This window comes from Oncorhynchus gorbuscha, linkage group LG09 (assembly GCF_021184085.1).
Source record: "Oncorhynchus gorbuscha isolate QuinsamMale2020 ecotype Even-year linkage group LG09, OgorEven_v1.0, whole genome shotgun sequence".
NCBI classification, from domain to species: Eukaryota; Metazoa; Chordata; class Actinopteri; order Salmoniformes; family Salmonidae; genus Oncorhynchus; species Oncorhynchus gorbuscha.
The window spans coordinates 59,931,179-59,954,951 of record NC_060181.1 but is presented as its reverse complement, the minus strand read 5'-3'; the positions used below and the strand labels follow the sequence as shown (position 1 = coordinate 59,954,951).

Sequence of the window (23,773 nt, the reverse complement as noted above, 5' to 3'; positions counted from 1 at the left end):
CCGTAAGAATCACAGTCTTCCCCGCAGACAAAGGCAGACCGGTAATGAAGTCTAGGGCGATGTGAGACCATGGTCGAGAAGGAATGGGGAGCGGTCTGAGACGACCGGCAGGAGGAGAGTTACCCGATAGTCTGCGCGCAGTCCGAACAAGCAGCCACGAAACGGCGCGTGTCACGCTCCTGAGTCGGCCACCAAAAGCGCTGGCGAATAGACGCAAGAGTGCCTCGAACACCGGGATGACCAGCTAACTTGGCAGAGTGAGCCCACTGAAGAACAGCCAGACGAGTGGAAACAGGAACGAAAAGGAGGTTACTAGGACAAGCGCGCGGCGACGCAGTGTGCGTGAGTGCCTGCTTAACCTGTCTTTCAATTCCCCAGACTGTTAACCCGACAACACGCCCATAAGGAAGAATCCCCTCGGGATCAGTAGAAGCCACAGAAGAACTAAACAGACGGGATAAGGCATCAGGCTTGGTGTTCTTGCTACCCGGACGGTAAGAAATCACAAACTCGAAACGAGCGAAAACAACGCCCAACGAGCTTGACGGGCATTAAGTCGTTTGGCAGAACGGATGTACTCAAGGTTCTTATGGTCTGTCCAAACGACAAAAGGAACGGTCGCCCTCCAACCACTGTCGCCATTCGCCTAGGGCTAAGCGGATGGCGAGCAGTTCACGGTTACCCACATCATAGTTGCGCTCAGATGGCGACAGGCGATGAGAAAAATAAGCGCAAGGATGAACCTTATCGTCAGACTGGAAGCGCTGGGATAGAATGGCTCCCACGCCTACCTCTGAAGGCCAACCTCGACAATGAATTGTCTAGTGACGCCAGGAGTAACGAGGATAGGAGCGGACGTAAAACGTTCTTTAGAAGATCAAAAGCTCCCTGGGCGGAACCGGACCACTTAAAACACGTCTTGACAGAAGTAAGAGCTGTGAGAGGGGCAGCAACTTGACCGAAATTACGAATGAAACGCCGATAGAAATTAGCGAAACCTAAAAAGCGCTGCAACTCGACACGTGACCTTGGAACGGGCCAATCACTGACAGCTTGGACCTTAGCGGAATCCATCTGAATACCTTCAGCGGAAATAACGGAACCGAGAAAAGTAACGGAGGAGACATGAAAAGAGCACTTCTCAGACTTTACGTAGAGACAATTCTCTAAAAGGCGCTGTAGAACACGTCGAACGTGCTGAACATGAATCTCGAGTGACGGAGAAAAAATCAGGATATCGTCAAGATAGACAAAAACAAAGATGTTCAGCATGTCTCTCAGAACATCATTAACTAATGCCTGAAAAACAGCTGGCGCATTGGCGAGACCAAACGGCAGAACCCGGTACTCAAAATGCCCTAACGGAGTGTTAAACGCCGTTTTCCACTTCCCCCTCTCTGATGCGCACGAGATGGTAAGCGTTACGAAGGTCCAACTTAGTAAAGCACCTGGCTCCCTGCAGAATCTCGAAGGCTGATGACATAAGGGGAAGCGGATAACGATTCTTAACCGTTATGTCATTCAGCCTCGATAATCCACGCAGGGGCGCAGAGTACCGTCCTTCTTCTTAACAAAAGAACCCCGCCCCGGCCGGAGAGGAAGAAGGCACTATGGTACCGGCGTCAAGAGACACAGACAAATAATCCTCGAGAGCCTTACGTTCGGGAGCCGACAGAGAGTATAGTCTACCCCGAGGAGGAGTGGTCCCCGGAAGGAGATCAATACTACAATCATACGACCGGTGAGGAGGAAGGAGTTGGCTCGGGACCGACTGAAGACCGTGCGCAGATCATGATATTCCTCCGGCACTCCTGTCAAATCGCCAGGTTCCTCCTGAGAAGTAGGGACAGAAGAAACGGGAGGGATGGCAGACATTAAACACTTCACATGACAAGAAACGTTCCAGGATAGGATAGAATTACTAGACCAATTAATAGAAGGATTATGACATACTAGCCAGGGATGACCCAAAACAACAGGTGTAAACGGTGAACGAAAAATCAAAAAGAAATAGTCTCACTGTGGTTACCAGATACTGTGAGGGTTAAAGGTAGTGTCTCAAATCTGATACTGGGAAGATGACTACCATCTAAGGCGAACATGGGCGTAGGCTTCTCTAACTCTCTGAAAGGAATGTCATGTTTCCGAACCCATGCTTCGTCCATGAAACAACCCTCAGCCCCAGAGTCTATCAAGGCACTACATGTAGCACCCGAACCGGTCCAGCGTAGATGGACCGACAAAGTAGTACAGGATCTTGATGGAGAGACTTGAGAAGTTGCGCTCACCTGTAGCCCTCCGCTTACAGATGAGTTCTGGCTTTTACTGGACATGAATTAACAAAATGTCCAGCAACTCCGCAATAGAGGCACAGGCGGTTGGTGATCCTCCGTTCCCTCTCCTTAGTCGAGATGCGAATCCCTCCCAGCTGCATGGGCTCAGACTCTGAGCCAGAGGAGGGAGATGGTTGCGATGCGGAGCAGGGAAACACCGTTGATGCGAGCTCTCTTCCACGAGCCCGGTGACGAAGATCTACCCGTCGTTCTATGCGGATGGCGAGAGCAATCAAAGAGTCCACATCTGAAGGAACCTCCCGGGAGAGAATCTCATCCTTAACCACTGCGTGGAGTCCCTCCAGAAAACGAGCAAGCGCCGGCTCGTTCCACTCACTAGAGGCAGCAAGAGTGCGAAACTCAATAGAATAATCCGTTATGGACCGTTCACCTTGGCATAAGGAAGCCAGGGCCCTAGAAGCCTCCCTACCAAAAACTGAACGGTCAAAAACCCGAATCATCTCCTCTTTAAAGTTCTGGAACTTGTTAGAGCAATCAGCCCTTGCCTCCCAGATAGCTGTGCCCCATTTCGAGCCCGGCCAGTAAGGAGTGAAATGACGTAGCAACCCGAGCTCTCTCTAGAGTATGTGTTGGGTTGGAGAGAGAACACAACTCACACTGCGTGAGAAAGGAGCGGCACTCAGTGGGCTGCCCGGAGTAGCAAGGTGGGTTATTAACCCTAGGTTCTGGAGGCTCGGCAGGCCAGGAAGTAACAGGTGGCACGAGACGTAGACTCTGGAACTGTCCAGAAAGGTCGGAAACCTGAGCGGCCAGGTTCTCCACGGCATGGCGAGCAGCAGACAATTCCTGCTCGTGTCTGCCGAGCATGGCTCCTTGGATCTCGACGGCAGTGTAACGAGCGTCTGAAGTCGCTGGGTCCATTCCTTGGTCGGTTCCTTCTGTCATGCAGGTGAAAGAGGACCCAAAAGCGACTTGGCGAAAACAGAGTCTTTAATCCAGTAAAGTAAATACAAACAAAAAACACAACTTTCACTCGAAATGACGAGGACAAACTGGAGACTCGATCTTGAACAGCAGGTGAACAGCAGGTTGCCTCGGGAAGGCACTTGAACCAGACAGACTCAGACACCTGCTCACCACGCAGCATCTGAGGAAAACACGACACGACAGGGCGATACACAAACACAGCACGGTGAATTCTAGACAAGGAACCGACAGGACAGGAACGGAACACAAAGGAAGAAATAGGGACTCTAATCAGGGGAAAGGATCGGGAACAGGTGTGGGAAGACTAAATGATTGATTAGGGGAATAGGAACAGCTGGGAGCAGGAACGGAACGATAGAGAGAAGAGAGAGCGAGAGAGTGAGAGAGGGAGGGGGAGAGAGAGGGATAGAAAGAGGGAAAGAACCTAATAAGACCAGCAGAGGGAAACGAATAGAATGGGAAGCACAGGGACAAGACAAGATAATAAATGACAAAACATGACAGAAACAGTTTGGGGAATGCCCTTTCCTGTTTCAGCATGACAATGCCCCCATGCACCCAGCAAGGTTCATACAGAACTGATATGTCAAGATCGGTGTGGAAGAACTTGACTGGCCTGCACAGAGCCCTGAACTCAAACCCATCGAACACCCATGGGATGAATTGGAACGCAGACTGCGAACCATGCTTAACCGCCCAACATCAGTGCCCGACCTCACTAATACTCTTGTGGCTGAATGGAAGCAAGTCCCCGCAGCAATGTTCCAACATTATAGCAGCAAAGGGGAGACCAACTCCATATTAATGCCCATGATTTTGGAATGAGATGTTCGACGCATGTGTCCACATACTTTTGGTCAAGTAGTATATCTGTTACACTAGTTTGGACAGACACAACATATGAAGGAAATGAAACCCTGCCACCCACTGGTGAGAAAACACATCTCATCTCAGCATTTCATCCAGGTCACTCTATCTTGCTCCATAGCATTGTCACTCCACTGTATATTAATTAATCAGCAATATATATAACATAATTTGATTGATAGATTTAACAGATGTCATCTCAGAGAGATACATCAATGAGATCTGCAGAGGGGATTGTTTCAGAATTCTTTAACTGAGAATGTTAGCATTTCTCTGAGTAGACGACACACTTACTTGGTCTTGAGTTTGCAGCCCAGGTCTTGCTGCTCGCAGATTAGTGTGGACAGCTGTTGACCGAGAGCCATTTCTTTGCCATGGGCCTGCTTAATGAAGGGGTGTTCCAAGAGGTGGGTCACAGATGGACGAGTCTCAAAATCCTTTATCAGACACCTGTGTAGCGAAAGAACACAATTACAACATCATAATACATTTTTTTAAAGTCAAAGTACAACCTTTTTTGGGGTTTAAACCCTCTGTTCACTAATTCACTGTTCACTAATACCTGAACATTTTACAAAGCAGATTTTTCTGGATTATCTCTGACACAAGTGTGTTCAGTAGGGTGCTTCTATGGAGCTTCTCATCAGTGCTTCTGTGTCTGGGTGACTGACCAATGTGTCCCCTCTGTGAGCACCACATGGTCTGGTCATCACCATGGCCCCCAGTGCAAACAGGTCTGTTTCTGGGTCGCTCCTATCTGCTCCTTGCAGTGTTTACTCAGAGCCCACTTTTTGTCATAGTGTTCATATCCCAGCAAATCGGGAACATTCCCAGAACATTAGCTAATATTCTCATTAAGTTCTAGTTAGGGTTTTATCTAACATTAGGATGGGAACATCCCCAAAACATTGTTTTTGATACAAATAAAAATAATAATTCTCAAAATGTTTTAAATAAAATATGCTTGGAATGTTCTCTTAACATTTACTAAAATGTTGTGCACAACGTCTGTAACAACTGCCACAGAACATTTCCCAAACGTTCTCATTAGGGTTCCAGGTAATGTAATAACACAATGTACCAGTAATGTTTTAGAACATACTGCTGCAACAAAATGTGAGAGCAACATTCTGGGAACAGGCGTATGTTTTATACAAACATTGTATAATGATCAGCACAACTGGACAGTTTTTGTGTTATGAAAATAACATTTGCAGCAACATAACGAATGTTCTGGGAACTTTCACAGAACCAATTTTGGTTAACTGGGATGTCACTATTCTACAGCCTTTACATTATGATATAATCAATATGAAATATTTTCAAACCAGAGGCAATACATTGTTGTTCAAATAACTTTATATCATAAGTCAAATATTTTGTCAAATGTGTAGTCCATGGACATGGTGTGATACCGTTTCAAATGGTGAGGGTATTTAAACCAGCTGCCTAGCACTCAATTTGAAATGTATGTTTTTTTTAAACAAAGTTATTCTGAAAAGACGTTACCATTAGTCATCGCACTGTATCTATCCTTCCCATTCAGAATATCCATCATTCCGTACCTAATCTAAACACTTAAATGCCTGAATATGTTTTGGTGTACTGCAACACAACAATGCAGGCAGGCGAGAGATAAGAGAATAATACCAATCTGACTCCTGCTACCTAATCTAGGCTGAAATTCTGCTTGCTCTTTCTATCAGTTTTTATGCTCTGGAAATTCATTCATAGAATTAATTAGTGTCAGGACATTAAGCAGAGGCTGCAGCCATTAGCTGAGCTGTGCAGCCAGGATGCTAAACATCAGGCCACTTTGTTATAAAAGGCAGCTCTTTTGGCTGCTCAGGGACAGACACTGGTGATGCATTTATTATCGAGAGCAATGACAGTAGTTACCTACCCACCCGCACACACACTGGTCTGGCTGAGAGCTGGAGAGTTCTCACAAACAGCCTGCCAGGCCTGATAACATTGTCCATGTTCCACACATTGTAGCCTGGTGGGCTTTGTTTGAGGAGATTATTTCTGATATCATACAATCCATTACCTTACACTCATGAGAGAGAGCAAAAGATTTGAAAAAGCACCCAATAAAATGCATTGTATCTGAATATGGAAAATGGTCAAATAGAAGAGGATGCATTACTATAAGACAGGGATCATCGACTATTTACAGCTGCGGGCCGATGTTTTCTTGAGCGGATGGTCAGTGGGCCGGAAAGTCATTCCAAATCATTTGTAGACCGTAAATTGATGGAAAGCCCAAACAGATATAATATTTCACTAAAACATAATAATTTCAAACCTTGCTTACAATCTGGAACAGGTTTCCAAAATGTAAATCACTTGGAGCTGATTTGCTGGTGTTTTTACAGTGTTTTATGTCACCCATCCCCCTTTCTTATTTTTTTAGCTCAGAAAACATGGCGAGGACAAATATAATCGGCATCAGTTGTGGAACCTTACATTGTTTTGACGAATCAAGTAAAGGTTGGATGAGCTGTGTTCTCCAATAATTAGTCTTTTAAGAGAAGCAATAAAGACGTCAGCATTCTCAATAAAGAAGGCAAAAAGGAAAACAATGAGGATCTTTAACATAAAAAGTATTCACATCCTCTTGACTTTTTCAACATTTTGTTGTGTTCAGGGTTTGGAACCTGTTCAGGGAACAGAACCAAAAACCTATGTAATTTTTCAAGAAACAGAAACGGGAACGAAAGTAATCCGTACTTAGCCTCCCGAGTGGCGCAGTGTTCTAAAGGCCTCACTACAGATCCGGGTTCGATCCCGGGCTGTGTTGCAGCCTGCCGCGACTGGGAGACACATGAGGCGGCGCATAATTGGCCCAACGTCATTCGGGTTAGGGGAGGGTTTGGCAGGCTGGGATGTCATACACGAGCTCATGCACGCTGACTTCGGTCGCCAGCTGTACGGGGTTTCCACTGACACATTGGTGTGGCTGGCTTCCGGGTTAAGCGAGCAGTGTGTCAAGAAGCAGTGCGGCTTGGCGGGGTTGTGTTTCAGATGACACATGGCTCTCGACCTTCACCTCTCCCGAATCGGTGCGGGAGTTGCAGTGATGGGACAAGACTGTAACTACCAATTGGATATGATGAAGGGGTAAAAAGTACCAAAAAATATCTATAAAGAAAGTGATCCATACTGTTCCGGAACAGAAACATTATTTTAAAAGCATGGGAAACGGTTAATAATATTATTTTACATTCCACGGAACAAAGCCCTCACTCACTCTGTCACTCAGAAACGTATTCCAGTGTCTGCCTGCAAGCTGAAAATCTTTTCCAGTGTGTGTGTGTGTGTGTGTGTGTGTTTAGGCTACCTGCCCCTCCCCTTCAGAAGCATAGGCCTCTGTACTGACATTACAAGCGCAATTCATAAGATAAGAAAATATATTTCAAATTAGCTAGAGAAGAATGGGTTAACTTTTTCAATGCTAGTTAAGAATATTAGGGATCGGCGTCCCCTCAACGGGTCAGTTGTAAATCATGCAGCGCCTTGTGTCACCATCGCAGATTTTGGAGAAACAACAAATGTCGGTACAGATAAGTGTCTTATATCGGCTGAAAGCTTAAATTCTTGTTAACATAACTGCACTGTCCAATTTACAGTAGCTTTTACTGCAAAAAATACCATGCTATTGTTTGTGTAGAGCTCCTAACAAAACACTTTTTCTTTCTTTACCGCGATAGGTTTGATAAATTCACCTCTGAAGGCGAAATGTGTACTTACATTCTGAAATGTTCCTCTGATTTATCATCCAAAGGGTCCCAGAGATAACGTGAAGTGCCGTTTGGTTAGATAAAATCCTTTTTCATATCCTTAAAAGGTCTATGTAGCTTCCACAATCGATTTTGTATTTCCACTCGTTCAATTTGCAAAGAAAGGAATCTCTAAAAATCTAACCCTAAACGTTGTTTCAACCAGACAAATCACGTCCGTATGTATTCCTCAGAGATCCTAGAATGTAACCAGACTTCACTATATCATTAAGGGTGTAGTATATCCTATAGGACGTCATATTTGGTCAGAGAGCGACACCTTCATGGCACAACGATGACGTGGGCAGTCAAATACTCTAACTTTGTCAAATAGGCACCAATCGGCATCAAACGAAGCTAGCTAGATAGCCAATGAGTTGGACTTTGCGGAAGTATCCGGAAACCTTGTATCAGTCGCAAAATGTAGCTACTAACCTTGTGCGACAGCATGCCTTTTCCTTTTGGACAAAAATTATAAGAATATTCAGTTATGAATGTATGAAAACTGGTTGTTTTGCAAATGTTGAACTTATAATATGGCTACTAATACTAGAAAGCTAAGTCAAAGTCCAAGTATACAGATTTCACGATATACTTGCAGAAAAATGTAATATGAATTCAATTGTCTCCTTCACGATTTGCCCAAATGTACCTGGGTGACTTCACACTAAATGTCATGTAGTTCGCTTATACTTCAAGTTATCCATCTGAAACGTTGCACATATACAATTACAAGCAGAGTGATGGCTAGAACTGGGACCTTTCTCTTGCATTTCGATGGTGTTAGAAAAGAAACGGCTGTTTTTGTCTTCGTATTTTCTTCTACCAGATCTATTGTATTATATTCTCCTACATTCCATTCCCATTTCCACAACCATTATTATTATTATTATTATTCTAAGTGTTTCCTTTCAAATGGTACCAATAATATGCATATCCTTGCATCAGGGCCTGAGCTACAGGCAGTTAGATTTGGTATGTCATTTTAGGTGAAAATTGGAAAAAAGGGGGCAATCCCTTAAGAATACTATAGGTCTAGTTATTAAGTTTCCCGATTTATTAACTACAAAAAGGTAAGAGGTGTTTTCAATTCTGGTGCTGCTCTGCACACACAAGAGTGTTAGCAAGCTAGCTCAAAGGACATTCAAAGTTCCTCCGCTCATCGTCGGTATAATTATGTGGACATAGCTAATTCAGATAATGCATGTCATAACAAGATGCCCAGCACTTCAAGCCTCTTCCTCAACCCTCTCTTAGGTCATGGCTAGAAGGGATCCAGCTTTTGTCAAATTAAAGTCAAAACTACAAATTAATTAAAAATGAAAAGCTGAAATGTCTTAAGTTAACAAGTATTCCACCCCTTTGATATGGCAAGCCTAAAAAAGTTCAGGAGTAAAAATATGCTTGACAAGTCACAATATTTTCATGGATTTTTGAATGACTATATCATCTCTATACCCCACACACACAGATAATTGTAAGGTCCCTCAGTTGAGCAGTGAATTTCTAACACAGATTCAACCACAAAGACCAGGGAGGTTTTCCAATGCCTCGCAAAGAAGGGCACCTATGGAGGGGTAAAAATATTTTTAAATCCCTTTGAGCATGGTGAAGTTATTAATTACACTCAGTTGTTGGAGAGGAAGGAAACAACTCAGGGATTTCTCCATGAGGCCAATGGTGACTTTAATGGCTGTGATAGGAGAAAACAGAGGATGGATCAACAACATTGCAGTTAATCCACAATACTAATCTAAATGACAGAGTGAAAAGAAGTTAGCCTGTGCAGAAGAACATTTTTAAAATACATGCATACTGTTTGCAACAAGGCACTAAAGAAATACTGTAAAAAAAAGCCTAAGCAATTCACTGTTTGTCCTGAATACAAAGTGTTATGTTTGGGGCAAGTCCAATACAACACATTACTAAGTACCACTCTCCATATTTGCAAGCATAGTGGTTGCTGCATCATGTTCTCGGTATGCTTGTAATCGCTAATGGAATAGTGCTAAGTACAGGCAAAATCCTAGAGGAAAAGCTTTTTACTAGACACTGGGAAATGAATTCACCTTTCAGCAGGACAATAACTTAAAACAACAGGCCAAATCTGCACTGGAGTTGCTTACCAAGAGGACAGTGAATGTTCCTGAGTGGCCAAGTTACAGTTTTGACTTAAATGTATGTGAAAATCTATGGCAAGACTTGAAAATGGTTGTCTAGCAATGATCAACAACCAATTAGACAGAGCTTGAAGAATTTTGAAAAGAATAATGGGAAAATGTTGCACAATCCCGGGGTGGAAAGCTCTTAGAGACTTACCCAGAATGACTCACAGCTGTAATCGTATTGACTCAGGGGTGTGAACACTAATGCAAATTAGATATCTCTATTTAATTTTCAATACATTTGCAAATGTTTATAAAACACGCTTTCACTTTGTCATTATGGAGGAGAGAAAAAATATATTTCATCCATTTTGGATTCAGGCTGTAACACCACAAAATGTGTAATAGGTCAAGGGGTATGAATACTTTCTGAATGCACTGTAAAATGAGAAATCAGCTACTCTAGGGTACCTGTAACACAACAACACCAGCTATTTGTTACTGTTCATGTGGGCCTTGAACCATCTCCTCAGCTCTCCAAGCTTCATCAAATTATTAAATAACAAGCCACATAAAAAGGTACAACATCTTAAAGCAGGGCTTTCCTACATGCATTATGAAACAAGAAGACCTGCATGATAGGCCTTATGACAGGGGATCCATTCCAAGCAAAGCTTTAACAATATTACACCGCAGGAGTGTACAGGTCATACAACTCTACATTGGACTCAGCCACACCTTCTAATCCATCTCTGACAGACCTGGTGCTATGATAAATGCACGACTAACACAAATAAATGAGTCTATTACCCCTAATGGTTATGGGTTCACAGCTGTGATGTTTGATGTTTCCATTATTAATAATGAATTAATAACCACTGCCTTTCAATCTATGCCACCACTAATAATAACCCCCCCCCCACAAATAACCCCAGAAGAAATAGATTTTTTCTCTCTCATTTACTTGCACTGCATGGTAGATATTAAGGTTGTATATTCAGCGAGACTATTATGGGCCAATGTTGACATGATTTGTTTTCCACACTGGAGGGACTGATTGCTTATCTTGTCCTAAAGATATAACTGATAAGTCAGTAGAATGACTTTTTTCCTGTGACAGATTTACGCAAATGAAAACCGAGGAAATGCGAGGAAGAGAAAAGGGTTGATACAATCTATCTTAAAAAAAGATCCATTTCTAGTCCTTTCCATTTCCAGTGATCAAAGGATGCCCAGAACCAAATGCGTAACCAGTGCATTCTGCCCCCTTGGCCAAATGGGAAAAGATTGAGGTCTCGCCATTGAAACCCATTCAAATAGGCTTGTGTTGTTTAAAAAGTAACAATGAATATATTTTGTTGTCATCACCATTAAGCAACTGCATTAGAGCCAGTTGGTTGCAATCCCTTCAAAGACTAAATAAACATGTATAGATAAATTCTCCCTCTGGATTAGACCCAACAACTGAATTACTGTGTAAGTAAATGTAGAGGAAGACATTCATTTCAGCAGGAAGCAACTTCATTGTCATAGAAAGAGCAGGTTACTCACTGGGCAATGAAGTGACTGAAGCTTCTGCACCACTCCTCTGGGTTGCGTAACGTAGGGGAAGGGTTTCTGAAACGAACACACAACACAAAAAATCATCATTCCTGGACATGCAGTTTTTTATTTATTTTTATTTTTTACATTGAACTGAAATGTTTAAGTTACTGATGGTGTTGTTGTCGGCCTAAACACGATAGTTCTCATGAGACTGGAGCGTCAGAATGGTTGGGTATAATCTGAGTGCGGAGTATAGTCAGTGAAAAATGATAACAGCTCCTCAACTGTCTGACAGGAAGCATCTGCCAGCAGGAGCCAAAATTATGGGAGCCAGTAATACCTCTGTCAGCAGCATTTAAAGAGACCATCTATAACGAGGCAAGCACCTCAAGACTAGTTCAGTGGATGATATCGGGACGGAGCCATGGCAGTACCAAGGCTCAACAACAGGGCGTTGCCATTCTTCATGTTCAAAACATGCTCATCAAAGAAAATAAAGAAATAATGTAATGGGGAAGATAGTGATTCAAGTTATGATTTTGCTCATACTGTCCATTTGGATAGGGTGCTTTTGTACACTTAAGCTTTCAAACTGAATTTTCAAAGTATCATCAACTCATTTCTAAAATGCAGCCAGCTTTGTACATCTAAGGCATGCAAAAAACAACCAAGAACAAATGGTTCTAATTTATATGATAAGAAAACATTATCAATAACAAAGCTTTATGCTACACACATATGGGAGCCTATTAAATGAGGAAATGTGTCATTATTCTCAGCACTAAGTCACGCACGTCTGTGATAGAGACTCAGAGTCAGACAGACAGTCCTTTCTGAAGTGCAGATCAAAGCCTAGTAATGGACTGCTTCAATGCAAAATATAATATGAGCCTGCAGCAATGCTCTTGCCTTGATGTTGTACCACTGCACTGCTTATATATTACAAAGTCAATACACCAGCACATTGGTGATAACACTGTCAAGTACCCTCATTGTGCTTAGAAAAATCAGGCATTTTTCTTTCCAGTATATATGGGAGCACTGACTCATTTTGTAAACACAATTGGCTTATTTAAATTTAGGTCGGGGCACTCCTTGTGCTGTCAAACGTGTGTCAAAGTGGATTGAGTCAAAATCAGTGGTTCTCAGCTCCACTTTTGAAGCCCTAAGTCTGCTACTAAGCTCAGAAAAAAGACAAAAAAGCATGCTCGTGAATATGATACTTTGTATGCAGAGCTCATAATTCTTCCCATTTACCTAATAGATATACAAAACAGTCAGATAATTTCCATGAATCCTGACAGCCAATGTCATACAGTAGATATAGTTTTAGAGCATAGCAGGGATAATCAACTAGATTCAGCCACAGGCTGATTTTGTCTTCAGCGGATGTTCGGGGGGGCAGGAACATGAATACAAATCATTTGTAGACTACAAATTGATCGCAAGAAGCCCAAACAGATATAATATTTGACTAAAACATAATCATTTCAAACATTGCTTATATTTGTATACAATCACGTGTCTCACTATTACGTGTGGGCATACTGGGGAACAGATTTACAAAATTGAAATCACTTGGAGCTGATTTCCTGCCCCCCCCCCCCAATAAAGAAATATAAATACATTTGGGGGCCAAATAAAACCACCCTGGTTTTATTTGTTTATAGGATGGCCGCCAGTTGGGGAACCCAGAGTACGCACAGTCCATCATCAAATAAAGACACTATCTGGCAGTGTTTGAACTTTGAGGGCCTAAAGAGCAGCACTATGGGAAACACGAGAAAGACTTCTTCTGTGGGCCAACCGCTCAAACTCCAGCTCATCTATCATCAGAGAGCACCGGCAGTTCTGTTGAGCACACATGAATGAACACGGAAAAGTGCTGCAACATTTTTCTCTACAGTATAGACTGTGAGGGTACATCAGTGTGCCTGCATGGAATAACTGCATAACAGACAGACATAGGCATTCTAAACACAACCAATGTCACACCCCCAATTTCCTATCACCTCAGAGGTCAAAACAGGCAGATGTGTATTAGATTATGTTAAAAACAATAGATTTTCTCTAAGATAGCTGTTGGATAATCACAAACAATCCAATATTATTTGAAAAATATATATAACATAACTAGGTCAGAAAACTTTCCAGCCTGTGTTCTATTACTGCTACATTTCTCAGAACAACCCGTGAGGAGTTTCCAGAACAAATGACCACACAAAGTTGAAAAATTATTGTTGCAAAGTAACTACATTCGTTTATAAACCATAGCGTGACTCTAAATCATTACAAGACATTTGAAAAATTACTACTGATCGTTTGTCATAGAAAGGTCCCACAGAGAGAGATACAAACAGTATCCAGCAATATTCTAAAACTTTGTCCACACTGCAGGCCTTAATTCTCAAATCAAGTTTGTTTTTCAAATCCGTTTTGGATTATTGACTGTCCAAACAGCAAGTTACAAGTGACGTGACCAAAACGGATTTATGAGTGTTCAGACAGCAGTCATTTGTTGACATGGCTATGCTAGTTGTAATGACGGGTGTGAGCAGTGGTGCAGGCTGATTAGTGGGGGTGCTCGTGCTGTTATGCAGGTGAATGAGGACCCAAAAGCGACTTGGCGAAAACAGAGTCTTTAATCCAGTAAAGTAAATATACAATCATAAAGCACAATTCCACTCGTAATGACGAGAACAGACTGGAGACTCGATCATGAACTGCCGGTTGCCTCGGGAAGGCACTTGAACGTAGCAGACTCAGACACCTGCTCACCACGCAGCATCTGAGGGAAACACGACACGACAGGGCGATACACAGACACAGCACGGTGAACAATAGACAAGGATCCGACAGGGCAGAAACGGAAAACAAGGGGAGAAATAGGGACTCTAATCAGGGAAAAAGATAGGGAACAGGTGTGGGAAGACTAATTGATAGATTAGGGGAATAGGAACAGCTGGGAGCAGGAACGGAACGATAGAGAGAAGAGAGAGAGGAAGGGAGAGAGAAAAAGGGGAACGAACCTAAAAAGACCAGCAGGGGGAAAACGAACAGAGGGAAAAGCAAAATGACAAGACAATATAAGACAAAACATGACAGTACCCCCCCCACTCACCGAGCGCCTCCTGGCGCACTCGAGGAGGAATCCTGGCGGCAACGGAGGAAATCATCAATAAGTGAACGGTCCAGCACGTCCCGAGACGGAACCCAACTCCTCTCCTCAGGACCGTAACCCTCCCAATCCACTAAGTATTGGTGACCCCGTCCCCGAGAACGCATGTCCATGATCCTACGTACCTTGTAAATAGGTGCGCTCTCGACAAGGACGGGAGGGGGGGGAGGAAAGACGAACGGGGGTGCGAAGAAAGGGCTTGACACAGGAGACATGGAAGACAGGATGGACGCGACGAAGATGTCGCGGAAGAAGCAGTCGCACAGCGACAGGATTGACGACCTGGGAGACACGGAACGGACCAATGAACCGCGGAGTCAACTTTCGAGAAGCTGTCGTAAGAGGAAGGTTGCGAGTGGAAAGCCACACTCTCTGGCCGCAACAATACCTTGGACTCTTAATCCTACGTCTATTGGCGGCTCTCACAGTCTGTGCCCTGTAACGGCAAAGTGCAGACCTCACCCTCCTCCAGGTGCGCTCACAACGTTGGACAAACGCTTGAGCGGAGGGAACGCTGGACTCGGCAAGCTGGGATGAGAACAGAGGAGGCTGGTAACCCAGACTACTCTGAAACGGAGATAACTCGGTAGCAGACGAAGGAAGCGAGTTGTGAGCGTATTCTGCCCAGGGGAGCTGTTCTGCCCAAGACGCAGGGTTTCTGAAAGAAAGGCTGCGTAGTATGCGACCAATCGTCTGATTGGCCCTCTCTGCTTGACCGTTAGACTGGGGATGAAACCCGGAAGAGAGACTGACGGACGCACCAATCAAACGACAGAACTCCCTCCAAAACTGTGACGTGAATTGCGGGCCTCTGTCTGAAACGGCGTCTAACGGGAGACCATGAATTCTGAACACATTCTCGATGATGATTTGTGCCGTCTCCTTAGCGGAAGGAAGTTTAGCGAGGGGAATGAAATGTGCCGCCTTAGAGAACCTATCGACAACCGTAAGAATCACAGTCTTCCCCGCAGACAAAGGCAGACCGGTAATGAAGTCTAGGGCGATGTGAGACCATGGTCGAGAAGGAATGGGGAGCGGTCTGAGACGACCGGCAGGAGGAGAGTTACCTGACTTAGTCTGCGCGCAGTCCGAACAAGCAGCCACGAAACGGCGCGTGTCACGCTCCTGAGTCGGCCACCAAAAGCGCTGGCGAATAGACGCAAGAGTGCCTCGAACACCGGGATGACCAGCTAACTTGGCAGAGTGAGCCCACTGAAGAACAGCCAGACGAGTGGAAACAGGAACGAAAAGAAGGTTACTAGGACAAGCGCGCGCGACGCAGTGTGCGTGAGTGCTTGCTTAACCTGTCTTTCAATTCCCCAGACTGTCAACCCGACAACACGCCCATAAGGAAGAATCCCCTCGGGATCAGTCGAAGCCACAGAAGAACTAAAAAGACGGGATAAGGCATCAGGCTTGGTGTTCTTGCTACCCGGACGGTAAGAAATCACAAACTCGAAACGAGCGAAAAACAACGCCCAACGAGCTTGACGAGCATTAAGTCGTTTGGCAGAACGGATGTACTCAAGGTTCTTATGGTCTGTCCAAACGACAAAAGGAACGGTCGCCCCCTCCAACCACTGTCGCCATTCGCCTAGGGCTAAGCGGATGGCGAGCAGTTCGCGGTTACCCACATCATAGTTGCGTTCAGATGGCGACAGGCGATGAGAAAAATAAGCGCAAGGATGAACCTTATCGTCAGACTGGAAGCGCTGGGATAGAATGGCTCCCACGCCTACCTCTGAAGCGTCAACCTCGACAATGAATTGTCTAGTGACGTCAGGAGTAACGAGGATAGGAGCGGACGTAAAACGTTCTTTTAGAAGATCAAAAGCTCCCTGGGCGGAACCGGACCACTTAAAACACGTCTTGACAGAAGTAAGAGCTGTGAGAGGGGCAGCAACTTGACCGAAATTACGAATGAAACGCCGATAGAAATTAGCGAAACCTAGAAAGCGCTGCAACTCGACACGTGACCTTGGAACGGGCCAATCACTGACAGCTTGGACCTTAGCGGAATCCATCTGAATGCCTTCAGCGGAAATAACGGAACCGAGAAAAGTAACGGAGGAGACATGAAAAGAGCACTTCTCAGCCTTCACGTAGAGACAATTCTCTAAAAGGCGCTGTAGAACACGTCGAACGTGCTGAACATGAATCTCGAGTGACGGTGAAAAAAATCAGGATATCGTCAAGATAGACAAAAACAAAGATGTTCAGCATGTCTCTCAGAACATCATTAACTAATGCCTGAAAAACAGCTGGCGCATTGGCGAGACCAAACGGCAGAACCCGGTACTCAAAATGCCCTAACGGAGTGTTAAACGCCGTTTTCCACTCGTCCCCCTCTCTGATGCGCACGAGATGGTAAGCGTTACGAAGGTCCAACTTAGTAAAGCACCTGGCTCCCTGCAGAATCTCGAAGGCTGATGACATAAGGGGAAGCGGATAACGATTCTTAACCGTTATGTCATTCAGCCCTCGATAATCCACGCAGGGGCGCAGAGTACCGTCCTTTTTCTTAACAAAAAAAAACCCCGCCCCGGCCGGAGAGGAAGAAGGCACTATGGTACCGGCGTCAAGGGACACAGACAAATAATCCTCGAGAGCCTTACGTTCGGGAGCCGACAGAGAGTATAGTCTACCCCGAGGAGGAGTGGTCCCCGGAAGGAGATCAATACTACAATCATACGACCGGTGAGGAGGAAGGGAGTTGGCTCGGGACCGACTGAAGACCGTGCGCAGATCATGATATTCCTCCGGCACTCCTGTCAAATCGCCAGGTTCCTCCTGAGAAGTGGGGACAGAAGAAATGGGAGGGATGGCAGACATTAAACACTTCACATGACAAGAAACGTTCCAGGATAGGATAGAATTACTAGACCAATTAATAGAAGGATTATGACATACTAGCCAGGGATGACCCAAAACAACAGGTGTAAAAGGTGAACGAAAAATCAAAAAAGAAATAGTCTCACTGTGGTTACCAGATACTGTGAGGGTTAAAGGTAGTGTCTCAAATCTGATACTGGGAAGATGACTACCATCTAAGGCGAACATGGGCGTAGGCTTGTCTAACTGTCTGAAAGGAATGTCATGTTTCCGAGCCCATGCTTCGTCCATGAAACAACCCTCAGCCCCAGAGTCTATCAAGGCACTGCATGTAGCACCCGAACCGGTCCAGCGTAGATGGACCGACATAGTAGTACAGGATCTAGATGGAGAGACCTGAGTAGTAGCGCTCACCAGTAGCCCTCCGCTTACTGATGAGCTCTGGCTTTTACTGGACATGAATTGACAAAATGTCCATCAAATCCGCAATAGAGGCACAGGCGGTTGGTGATCCTCCGTTCCCTCTCCTTAGTCGAGATGCGAATACCTCCCAGCTGCATGGGCTCAGTCTCTGAGCCAGAGGTGGGAGATGGTTGCGATGCGGAGCAGGGAAACACCGTTGACGCGAGCTCTCTTCCACGAGCCTGGTGACGAAGATCTACCCGTCGTTCTATGCGGATGGCGAGAGCAATCAAAGAGTCCACACTTGAAGGAACCTCCCGGGAGAGAATCTCATCTTTAACCACTGCGTGGAGTCCCTCCAGAAAACGAGCGAGCAGCGCCGGCTCGTTCCACTCACTAGAGGCAGCAAGAGTGCGAAACTCAATAGAGTAATCCGTTATGGATCGATCACCTTGGCATAGGGAAGCCAGGGCCCTAGAAGCCTCCCTACCAAAAACTGAACGGTCAAAAACCTGAATCATCTCCTCTTTAAAGTTCTGGTACTTGTTAGAGCAATCAGCCCTTGCCTCCCAGATAGCTGTGCCCCACTCTCGAGCCCGGCCAGTAAGGAGTGAAATGACGTAAGCAACCCGAGCTCTCTCTCTAGAGTATGTGTTGGGTTGGAGAGAGAACACAATATCACACTGGGTGAGAAAGGAGCGGCACTCCGTGGGCTGCCCGGAGTAGCAAGGTGGGTTATTAACCCTAGGTTCCGGAGGCTCGGCAGGCCAGGAAGTAACAGGTGGCACGAGACGAAGACTCTGGAACTGTCCAGAGAGGTCGGAAACCTGAGCGGCCAGGTTCTCCACGGCATGGCGAGCAGCAGACAATTCCTGCTCGTGTCTGCCGAGCATGGCTCCTTGGATCTCGACGGCAGTGTTACGAGCGTCTGTAGTCGCTGGGTCCATTCTTTGGTCGGATCCTTCTGTTATGCAGGTGAATGAGGACCCAAAAGTGACTTGGCGAAAACAGAGTCTTTAATCCAGTAAAGTAAATATACAATCATAAAGCACAATTCCACTCGTAATGACGAGAACAGACTGGAGACTCGATCATGAACTGCCGGTTGCCTCGGGAAGGCACTTGAACGTAGCAGACTCAGACACCTGCTCACCACGCAGCATCTGAGGGAAACACGACACGACAGGGCGATACACAGACACAGCACGGTGAACAATAGACAAGGATCCGACAGGGCAGAAACGGAAAACAAGGGGAGAAATAGGGACTCTAATCAGGGAAAAAGATAGGGAACAGGTGTGGGAAGACTAATTGATAGATTAGGGGAATAGGAACAGCTGGGAGCAGGAACGGAACGATAGAGAGAAGAGAGAGAGGAAGGGAGAGAGAAAAAGGGGAACGAACCTAAAAAGACCAGCAGGGGGAAAACGAACAGAGGGAAAAGCAAAATGACAAGACAATATAAGACAAAACATGACACGTGCTTCCTATCACACAAGAGGTTATGTAGCAAGCTAACGTAACAACAATGCCTGCCATGGACATTTCCCAGTTTCTTTGAGTGTTCAGAATCATAGTGTAAGAACACTTTTAAAGCCTCAAAGGAAAAGATGTTCCAACTTCTTCCTGCAGGAAAAAGAACAGATTCGAATCGGATATGCAAAAAAATTGGATATAATTCACTTCAAACTGCCAATGTGAACAAGGCTTTAGAGACTATGATGGATTGACCAGTTGACATATAGCCAATAGTAATCTTCCACATACAAAATGCCAAACAAATGTTGTGAAAAGTACGTACCAAAATCTGTGTGAGTTTACTTTGAAATGAACGCGTCTCAATCTCAAAGACTCACAGTTTATAGAAAAGTAAGCATAAATCTTAACCCCAACCCTAACCCCAGCCTTTCATGTGCATAAAAATCACCAAAATGTTACGAGGGCTGAATGTCAAGATTACAATACAAGAATCACAGTTTACATTCTGCTAAGACTTAAGTTGACATTTAACATTGAACCAAGGCCTGCATACTGTGCTGCTGATGGTCAGGTGTCAATTTCAAAATCGGACCCTTATCAGATACATTCCAAAATGAATGAACAGTATTGGTAAAAGAAAACAGTAAAAATGGTAGCGATGTCTTTCAGTCTTGACTGTTCTGCTCTGTAACCTTTACATTACCTGTGGCTTTTGGCTGGGATGTTGCTTCTTGCCAGAACACTGGTTGCCCTATGATTTCATTAGCCTTTGTTGGCTCTGACAACCCATCATTTACACACATTATCTTCCTCACTTCACATCTCCCTTCAGACAGATACAAGCCCAGTTACATACAGTGAGCTCCAAAGAATTGGGATAGTGACAGATTTTTGTTGTTGTATGCTGTAAGTGCTGTAATCTCTAAACGGTTCGTGAGATATGGATGAAAATACCTTCAAATTAAAGCTGACAGTCCGCACTTTAACCTCTGAGTCATTGTATCATCTCAAATCCAAAGTACTGGATTACAAAGCCAAAACAACAACAAACAATTTTACTGTCACAATACTTTTGGAGTTCACTGTATTTTGCTAATATCCACTGGGATCTGGGCGAATAAACACAGCATTGGACTTCTTTGCCAATTCCCTTTAACCTTCACAGGCTTTTTACGTATCTCCCTATGACTTTACACAGGACTTTACTCTGGGTTTGGCAAATACAGCATGGAGAATATTGGCTCAAGCAATTAACCTTTCCACATATTGAATATCTGAGAGCATCGTCTCAAGTTTCCGTAATTAATTCTGCAGTTAACCGTTTTACAGCTTTACCCTTTTACATGCTCCATTACCCACATTCATGATAACCATGGGCCCCACATATATGACATACTATAAAGCAGGCAAAATCACATCCAATCTTCTCATCATGATATGCTGTAGGCCATATAATCAGTTTCCCATAGAGGAGGATCTGTGATTGGCTCTTGGAGATCTATCTACAACAGATTGTCTCCCGGGCCGGCCTTACTTCACTGTTAATAGTGATTTACAATGGTGTTGGAATCAATACAATTCTTTCTATGTGATGCTATCTGTGGAAAAGAGCAAGCAGCAGGTATGAATGGAGTGGAGGAGCAGAGCAGCTTCCCTGACAGCGATCTGAACTCCTCTCATCACTTCACACTGGTTCCGCTGTGAAAGGGATACCATCTGTGCAAGTTCCCACCACAAATCTAAAGCTCTATCACGTGGCTTGCAGTAGTCCTGCCTGTGCTCAGCCCCAGTGTCAATGGCCCCAGAGGCCTGGCTACATTAATGGTGCTGTTGTTTTATCTACACACTGAGTCCACACCCTAAGGCCACTCCATCTGCTGTATGACATGGAGATAATGTAGTACAGCGAAGGGTATAGTCCTGAGCCAGCCAAAAACACCAGAACCCTCTCAGATCTCAACCCAGGGTTCACATACTGCCAGCTACATCACAAAAGGATATACAGTTGAAGTCGGAAGTTTACACACACCATAGCCAATTACATTTAAACTCAGTTTTTCACAATTACTGACATTTAATCCTAGTAATAATTCCCTGTTTAAGGTAAGTTGGGATCACCACTTTATTTTAAGAATGTAAAATGTCAGAATAATAGTAGAGAGAACGATTTATTTCAGCTTTTTTTTCTTTCATCACATTGGGTCAGAAGTTTACATACACTCAATTAGTATTCGGTAGCATTGCCTTTAAATTGCTTAACTTGGGTCAAACGTTTTGGGTAGCCTCCCACAAGCTTCCCACAATAAGTTGGGTGTATTTTTGCCCATTCCTCCTGACAGAGCTGGTGTAACTGAGTCAGGTTTCTAGGCCTCCTTGCTCGCACATGCTTTTTCAGTTCTGCCCACACATTTTCTATAGGAATGAGGTCAGGGCTTTGTGATGGCCACTCCAATACCTTGACTTTGTTGTCCTTAAGCCAATTTGACAACTTTAAAAGTATGCTTGGGGTCATTGTCCATTTGAAAGACACATTTGCGACCAAGCTTTAACTTCCTGACTGATATCTTGAGATGTTGCTTCAATATATTCACAATTTTCCTACCTCATGATGCCATATATTTTGTGAAGTGCACCAGTCCCTCCTGCAGCAAAGCACCCCCACAACATGATGCTGCCACCCCCGTGCTTCGCGGTTGGAATGGTGTTCTTCGGGTTGCAAGCCTCCCCCTTTTCCCCCAAACATAACGATGGTCATTATGGCCAAACAGTTCTATTTTTGCTTCATCAGACCAGTGGACACTTCTCCAAAAATATTTTTTCCCCCATGTGCAGTTGCAAACCATAGTCTGCCTTTTTTATGGCGGTTTTGGAGCAATGGCTTCTTCCTTGCTGAGCGCCCTTTCAGGTTATGTCGATATAGGACTTGTTTTACTGTGGATATAGATACTTTTGTACCTGTTTCCTCCAGCATCTTCACAAGGTCCTTTGCTGTTGTTCTGTGATTGATCTTCACTTTTCGCACCAAAGCATGTTCATCTCTAGGAGACAGAATGCGTCCCCTTCCTGAGCGGTATGATGGCTGAGTGGTCCCATGGTGTTTATACTTGCGTACTATTGTTTGTACAAATGAGCGTGGTACCTTCACGTGTTTGGAAATTGCTCCCAAGGATGAACCAGACTTGTTGAGGTCTACAATATTTTTTGTTGATGTCTTGCCTGATTTCTTTTGATTTTCCCATGATGTCAAGCAAAGAGGCACTGATTTTGAAGGTAGGCCTTTAAATACATCCACAGGTACACCTCCAATAGGCTAATTTACATCATTTGAGTCAATCAGAAGCTTCTAAAGCCATGACATAATTTTCTGGAATTTTCCAAGCTGTTTAAAGGCACAGTCAACTTAGTGTATGTAAACTTCTGACCAACTGGAATTTTGATACAGTGAAATAATCTGTCTGTAAACAATTGTTGGAAAAATGACTTGTGTCATGCACAAAGTAGATGTCCTAACCGACTTGCCAAAACTATAGTTTGGTAACAAGAAATTTGTGGAGTGGTTGAAAAACGAGTTTTAATGACTCCAACCTAAGTGTAAGTAAACTTCCGACTTCAACTGTAGGTGAAGCCAGACAGAAGCATCAACTAGATTTAGATGGTGACACTGAATATGCAGTTATTGCAATATTTCAAAACATCTGTTGTGTTTTCATAATGCTTATACCCAATATAGACCATGTTTGTCATGGTAATGTCCTACTCATAGGAATAATTTTAGGATTTACACAGCAGATTAATAAATACAGTGTGCCATTGAGTGGATTGTGAGATGGAAATACAAGAATGTGTGCAAAGACATACAATCTTATGTCATAAGGAATTATAAACTGAGTGGTTCGAGCCCTGAATGCTGATTGGCTTTATTTTATACCACGGGTATGACAAAACATTTATTTTTACTGCTCTAATTACGTTGGTAACCAGTTTATAGAAGCAATAAGGCACCTTGGGGGGTTTGTGGTATATGGCCAACATACCACGGCTAAGGGCTGTATCCAGGCACTCTGCGTTGCGTCATGCATGAGAACAGCCCTTAGCCGTGGTATATTGGCCATATACACCACACCCCCTCGAGCCTTATTGCTTAAATATAGCATGTTTTAGTGTCCGTGGGATTTTTTATAAAACCTATTATTCCCAAGGACAATACTCTATCAGGAGAAGCCACTGATTATGGCAATTAGAGCAACTAAAGCATGATTGTAATACTCACAGGAAACAACAATTTAATCTACCTAATTTCAA

The 23,773-nt window shown here is 44.2% G+C and overlaps 1 protein-coding gene across 5 annotated transcripts in view; it reads right to left on the bottom strand.

The window, feature by feature from the left end:
• myo3b (myosin IIIB) overlaps window positions 1-23,773 on the bottom strand; it is a 118,262-nt gene that overhangs the window by 79,872 nt on the left and 14,617 nt on the right. For all 5 annotated transcript variants that reach the window (XM_046362914.1, XM_046362912.1, XM_046362915.1 and 2 more), the window contains 2 exons: window positions 11,587-11,652; window positions 4,443-4,598 (listed from right to left, as the gene is read on the bottom strand). In XM_046362914.1, coding sequence (XP_046218870.1) covers window positions 4,443-4,598; window positions 11,587-11,652 — 222 coding nt within the window. The remainder of the gene's footprint in view (window positions 1-4,442; window positions 4,599-11,586; window positions 11,653-23,773) is intronic.